The 6,852-nt window shown below is 33.1% G+C and overlaps 1 protein-coding gene across 1 annotated transcript in view; it reads right to left on the reverse strand.

Moving 5' to 3' along the window:
• Positions 1 to 3,994: 3,994 nt before the first annotated feature.
• Positions 3,995 to 6,852, reverse strand: part of LOC107460999 (AP2-like ethylene-responsive transcription factor AIL5) — a 3,187-nt gene continuing 329 nt past the window's right edge. Inside the window, exons 1-8 of the mRNA XM_016079430.3 lie at positions 6,575 to 6,852; positions 6,402 to 6,484; positions 5,800 to 5,808; positions 5,556 to 5,644; positions 5,399 to 5,472; positions 5,274 to 5,324; positions 5,096 to 5,172; positions 3,995 to 4,889 (exon numbers count right to left, since the gene is read on the reverse strand). The exon at positions 6,575 to 6,852 is cut by the window's right edge and continues 329 nt beyond it. Coding sequence (XP_015934916.2) covers positions 4,261 to 4,889; positions 5,096 to 5,172; positions 5,274 to 5,324; positions 5,399 to 5,472; positions 5,556 to 5,644; positions 5,800 to 5,808; positions 6,402 to 6,484; positions 6,575 to 6,852 — 1,290 coding nt within the window. The 3' untranslated portion in view covers positions 3,995 to 4,260. The remainder of the gene's footprint in view (positions 4,890 to 5,095; positions 5,173 to 5,273; positions 5,325 to 5,398; positions 5,473 to 5,555; positions 5,645 to 5,799; positions 5,809 to 6,401; positions 6,485 to 6,574) is intronic.

The following is a 6,852-nucleotide window of genomic DNA, read 5'->3' on the forward strand; positions in this document are numbered from 1 at the left end:
AATTAATTAGTGTTAAATCTTGACTTATCTTCAAATATTTTTTATTAAGTAAAAGACAAATTTCAGTTCTTTATTTATTATATTATTTATCAATAATTTAAATTTAAAATTTAAAATTTACAGTATTTTATTTTTGACTTTCAACAACAAGTTCATTTTTGAAATAGTATTGTAATTTTTACTTTCTTTAGTAGTACATTAACATTTATAGTTAAATCTACTGAAACATTTTATGGCAATATTAAAGAAAAGGTTAAGGTGGGTTTTTGTATCATCCTATGGCCAACATATGGGGTACGTAGATTGTGACTCAACTCCACCAAAACAAAAAGTAAAATAAAATAAAAAGCTATCACAAATAAAGAAAACAAAAAATGAGGTCCCCTACACACAAATTTAACAAACAAAAGGCAAAGAAAAAGAAAGGGAGAAGCTTTTTGCAGTTTTACATTTGACTATCATTTTGTTCCACTTGGAACTTTAGCCTTTTCGAGATTTAGCATGTGCCTGTCAACTTGGTTTGAATGCAAAATTATAATAAGCTAGGTTGTCAGAAATAATTACTAATTACGTATTAACATATCAAATAGTAGTTAGGTGGAAATTTATTGTTATGGATGTCCATTGAGCTAAGTTTCACACCTACTATCCTGGATTATTAGCCGCATACATTATTATAAGTTTATTAGGCATTAGCTTTTACATTAAGTATTTTTAGATTCTTATATAGAATTTATATTAGATAAAAAAAATTATAATTTGAGTACCTTTCACATGAAAGTATAATCGTGATTTTTATTGCATGGTACTAGTAAAAAATTATGCTTCGTTCTTAATTAGTAGACCAAGGCTGCATTAGGTGAACAAGCAAGATCTTAATTAATTATTTTCAAGGTAATACATGTACACAATTCTTCCATGTTTTTAATTTTGGTGCCGAAATTACTTTCTATAGTAAGTTTTAAATATTAAAAAATTGTTTATTTTTATATTTTTTAATTTAAATATTAATTTTTATCTCTTTTTAATAAGTTAGACAAGTGTATATAGGCACCATAAGATACACCCTCAAATAATGCAGTCAGAGATAGATAGAGTAATTATTTTAAAGGAAGGAATAATAATGTTTAACTTTGTTAAATAACCAACCAGATTACTAGTCAACTCCAATCAACTAATATATAGATGGCAAAAGAAGTTCAACAAGAAAAAAAAAATCTAAATCCCTACGCCGCGATTCAAAATCGCATTGCTCACCACCTTCCTCGTTCAGAAATCGTCCCACCATAGTCCGTTGCTCAGAATTTGTCCGCGGTCCTGGTTGAGTACTTTTTTTTGAATTTTCTCTTTGAAGAAAACGTGAATTCAAATGAGCATAAGAAACATACAAAACCAAATAAAAAAAACATCTAAATTTTGGAAAAAAAAAATCTAAAACCAAATAAAAACAGATATCTAAAACATATTAATAAAAAAGACACATTCACAACTAGCGAAAAAAATCGTCCAAAACCTAAAAAAAAGAACATTGTATGTGGCATTAACAGTAGTAGTCACTCTCTCGTGTGTCGTGGACCGTGGTTGCATAGCACTGGCAGAAGACTGGCATCGCGACAAAAAGGGTTGGAGGAGAGGCGGGCAGTGCGAGAAGGGTTAGAGGAGAGAATGCGACATTGCAACGAGAAAAGTAGGAAAGAGGAGACTTGGTAGTACAACGACAAGAGACGAACCAGGAGAGAGCAGTGGCGCGGCAACACCACTTGACAGGGAGGGCGCAATAGATTGGAGTAGTAGCATGCGTGTTCTTTTTAGCGCAAAACCTAATTTTGAAATTTTAAAATTAGGTTTTTTAAAAATTTTGCTACTAGATTAACCACTTAACTGTATATAGGATTGATTAACTATACTTTCTGCAAAATAATGACAAATGAAATGATGTGACAAAATTAACGACATTGATTAGATGCTACATTATATTGCCAAGCATGTGAATGATACGATGAAGGTTAATTTGTGAGTACATGATCTGATAGTTAAGAAAATACGTGTGATGAAAATTCATATAAAGCCACTCCTTCATTTGGAGAGCGACCAACGATTCTATATTATTCTTCCATATTCAATAAATGTTTTAAGAAAAAGATAGATAATTTTTTTAGAAAAAATTATATGCAAGTAAAGTAGAAAATTAATTGTCTCAATTTCAATATGACTTACCTTCGTATTATTGATAAAGAATGAAACCAATTTTATATCATGATAGATATTTTGTTCAAGTTACTGAAAGTTTTTAAGTTTTTATTTTGATAAATGCATTGAAAAATTAAGTTCGCGTTTAATTTGTGATTTTATTTTATATTTTTTATATATTTTTTTAAAATTGTATTTTTGAGATATATATTAAGTAAACTCTATATCATATGTAAAAATATATATAATATATATTAATTAAAATCAACTATTAAAATTACTGAAATATCAATGTTCTAAGTACATTTGAAAATTCTCCTATCATATAATATAATAGGCCAAAATCATATATGCTTCGCAGTTTCTGTGAACTCCAAAAGGAAATAATTGGAGTAATATTCTCTCTCTTTTTTGGTTATGGTTTGGGGGTAAAACGAAAGATGGAAGGCAGATACATATGCATGGTCAGATAGATGAAGGGGCTGGAATTAATGTTGGACTTTGTCGGAGGAAACAACAAGTTATATGTGTCCATGCACCTTCATTCCATTTTCAGTACTTTGGTACTTCAATGTCTTCAATGGTCAAAGATGGTGGGGAACCATCTAATAAGCGCCGAAAGCTACATGTGGTTTAATATCAGACAAGAAAAGACATTTCCTTTTTATTTTTTTCGGATCCTTTCCTTCATTCTAAATTCTAGTTTCTATTCCCTCCTTTTTTCTCTAAATTTTTTAACTGAGTCTCTAAAACTAATAATATGTATGTCCAGTTGTAAACTATAGCTAGAATGCAAGAGAGGGACCATCTAGAAAAAGTTGAGAACACTTAGCATAGCATATGATATGATATATATTCTATGGTTTTTGTTTTTTGTCCTATGTGTATGATGATTTCTACTACTAGCTACTTACACTGTTTTTTTCTATGGCTTTTGAATTTCGATTATCCAACTTTTGGTCAAAATCTTAGCTCCCTAATAATTAGTGGCCCGTGTGAGTTCACCTTTTCATGTAAGCATATATATGCTACTAAATACTAATTATTACGTATACATCCCCCTCCAACTTTAAACAAGTGTAATTAATAATCATTAATTTTGTTATTAATCAGGTTTAATAAGTAGCATCGCATTATTTACTTTTCGATGTTGTTAGTTAATTCTTTATAACATTAGGCAATTGTTATGATACTTTAAATAAAGATGATGTCTAACTTATTAAAAAAATATTTAATTTAAAAATATAAAAATAAATTAGAGAAAAATTAAATATTAAGTAATAAACACTATAAAATTGAACATAACTTTATGCTCAAATGGAATAACAACGGTATATTATATTATTCATTAAGAAAAGTTTGAAAACTAGCAATTTTAGTTTATATTGAGTAGACAATCCAACAGCTAAAATCTAGTAGGTCAATTTTATATTTTAAAACCACACTCTTAAATATTATTGATTAATTGCTAGTCAAAAACAATAAATTATGCTAACTTTTTAGTATTATTTTAATTTATTTTTATCATAAAATCACTCTCTTAAAAGAATTTTGTTGAGAAGGTTTTGTTTTATTTTTGAGTGAGAAAACGATTGTGATGTGGTTGCATGTGAAAGAAGCGGTACCGAAAGAGGATGGCTTTGAAATCAATCAAAACTGCAAATTTCCAGCATGAACACGTGAACGTCACCCTCCTCTGTGTTCACGATTTAATTAATTATGGCAGTGTAACAACTAGTCCAAGAATATTGGTAGACAGTGTTGAATGTTGATGAGTGGTTTCACGAAGGGGGATAAGGGGGGATTACAAAAGCATATATTTTTTCCCATTATACTCATAAATCATGTCAGTATATTAACAAAGAAGTAAGAAAAGCTAAAGGCGAAAACGATTAAAAGAAAATGCAAGACATAAAAGAAAGAAACTGTGTGTTAGTAGTAGTGTCAGCAGAGAGTTATAGCGAATTATGATTCGTCAGTACTGAATCAAGTCCAACTCTGAAGACTTGTTGTCCTTCTTTCTTTCTTCGGAGGATTTCATCATTATATTATGCACAGATTCTCATTCTCTCATTCCATTCCAAATATTGGCGTTTGAAAGAGACTGGGTTTTGCATGAGCTTGGAATGTGTGCAGTGTTGGACCAATCCAGTTCTCATAATTATTGTTGCTATTTAAGGAAAATATTGGCGTTGCCAATGGGATTGAAGAACCACCCGAAGATGGTGAGGAACAACCACCACTCTCTTCTTGATGATGATTGTGGCTAACAAAGATCCCTCCTCCGTTCAAGAATCCGTCCGCTGAAGGGGCAGCGGAGAACTCCATCATGCCATTGCCATTGTTGTTGGGAGGTAGAAAAGAGGTTGCTGCTGTTGCAATTACATTTGTACCCCTGGCACTTTCCAGCTGTGTGTTATTGGAGTAGCCAATGATGGACCAGTAATCTGCGGAAGGGTCTTGTTTGATGGGAATGGCGAAGCTGAGGGTGGAGCTTGAAGGTGGTGGTGGTGGTGGTTGAGTGACGACGGGGTCATCGGCGGAGTTCTTGTTCTTGTTTGATAGTCCGCCGATGGGAAGGGTGCTGTTAGCAATGCTCTTGACGTCGTAGCGACTCATGTCGAAGTTGGTCACTGCGTTGAGTCCTCTGAATTTTATTGCTGCAATGTCATAAGCCTCTGCAGCTTCTTCTTGGGTACCTGTTTATCGACATTGAATGAATACTAAATAAGATAAATTATGATTGTTTTCAGCTGATTTTTTTTAATTATAAAACATTTTCGTATTTAAATAAGGTGAAAACTGTAGTAGCTTCATGTAAAGTTAATAATTAAAAATTATTAAATAATTTAATAAATTTAATTAAATTATCATTTAACAGTTTTTAACTATTAATGATACTCACTGAAAGTGCCAAGGTACAGGTCTTTGTTTCCGGCTACTCTGCCTATTCTTGCCTGCCATCGCCCATGCTGGTGGTGCCTTAAACAACGCATGCAATTTCATCATTTTCACTCTCTCAAATTAAATGTGGCCGCATAAAGTACAATATTCATAGATAGATATGATAGGATATATTATACCTAGTCACTCCTCTGTATATAGACGCCCCCCTAGAGAATCCACTGCTCTTCCTATTAACAAAATAAATTATATCTCGTAAATAGAAATAACGTGAAATATATTATTAGTATAAATTATTAAATACCTTCTTAGAGAAGCAACAAACTCTTGTCTTGTCATGTTCTTCATTTCCTCTAGCTCCCTCTCATAGTTGGAAACCTGCATGTAAAGAGAAAAATGATTAAAAAAGAGGGGGTTGTTGTGTAATGAAAGGGGATCCTTAATTATAGTAAAGTAGTTACCGGAAAGTTGGTGGTAGTGGTTGGACCCCAGTACTTGAGAGCAGCGAGATCATAAGCTCTGGCCGCTTTCTCTTCCTTGTCATAGCCACCTACATTATTAGAGAAAAATCATTCAACTTAGACAAGAATCTGAATCTCAATACACGGGAGGGTGGGGGGAATATACTTCACACTTGAGCACAGTAAAGTAAATCAAAATGTATCATGTGGTCAAAGTATAAAAAAGAAAAAAAAGGGAACTCACCCAAATAAACTGAGAAATGAACGCATAATGAGGAACAGGAATCCACGGTCAGTAATCATTCGCCACGCAAAAGAAACAAACAAAACCAAAACACGGTCAGAATCTTCGCCACAAGTCTAGCATGTACTATGTAGCAACAATAATGATCATCATCACACTAGTCAAATTAGATTAGAGGAGTAATAGAGACCAACAATTTTAGTAACTTATAACAATCAAATAGTCATCAATGATGATTTTAATAGTGTGAGATTGACGTGAGATTTTCTACAATAGCTTATTTTTTCATAAAATTGCTTTTTCCTAGACTTTTACATTATATTATTCTTGTTAAATATGTTAAATTATTTAACATTAGTTAATTCTCACATTTTTTTAATTTTTTTTGCGTCGGGATTTGAAGCGTAACGCCACATTCCGGTGACACCGTGAACCCCCGCGCATGTTAGACACAGTCCCCCTCCCCTCTATTTTTCGTTATTAATAATAAATAAAACTTGAAACCTGGTCATATATAGCGATAATAGTACGATGATGAATTTAATGATGAACTAAGCTTAATAATGTTAATGTTATAATAATAATATTTATAATATTATTACCTTGTCTTCCTTTCCTACTTTGTCCTTCCCTTCTGCAGCTGTTATCCCATAGATGAGCTTCATATCTCCCTGTCCATCTATGTCTGACAATAACCAAATAAAAATAAACATTTCTCTTTTTTTTCTATTATTTCTCTGAATAACGCAAACGCAAATATGATTCATATGTAAACCTTGTGACTCCGCGGTAGATGGAGGTGCGTTGGCCGAAGGTGTCCACAGTTTTCTTTGGAGATGGCTTCTGACTCAGTTCAGCGCCATTTGAAGCTCCGCCGCCGAAACCGCCAGGGAAGCAGGCGGTTATCGTTGTCTTCAGTTCAGAGTCATATATCACGCCGTTGTTGTTGTCGGTGGAGAACTGAGCAAGCTGCGGCGGCGGCGGCGGGGGCGGTGGTGCAGATGGTGTTGTGGCGGTGGGTGCAGTTGCGGCGGAGGCACCGAGGAAGTCCTC

This window comes from Arachis duranensis, chromosome 1 (assembly GCF_000817695.3).
Source record: "Arachis duranensis cultivar V14167 chromosome 1, aradu.V14167.gnm2.J7QH, whole genome shotgun sequence".
NCBI classification, from domain to species: domain Eukaryota; kingdom Viridiplantae; phylum Streptophyta; class Magnoliopsida; order Fabales; family Fabaceae; genus Arachis; species Arachis duranensis.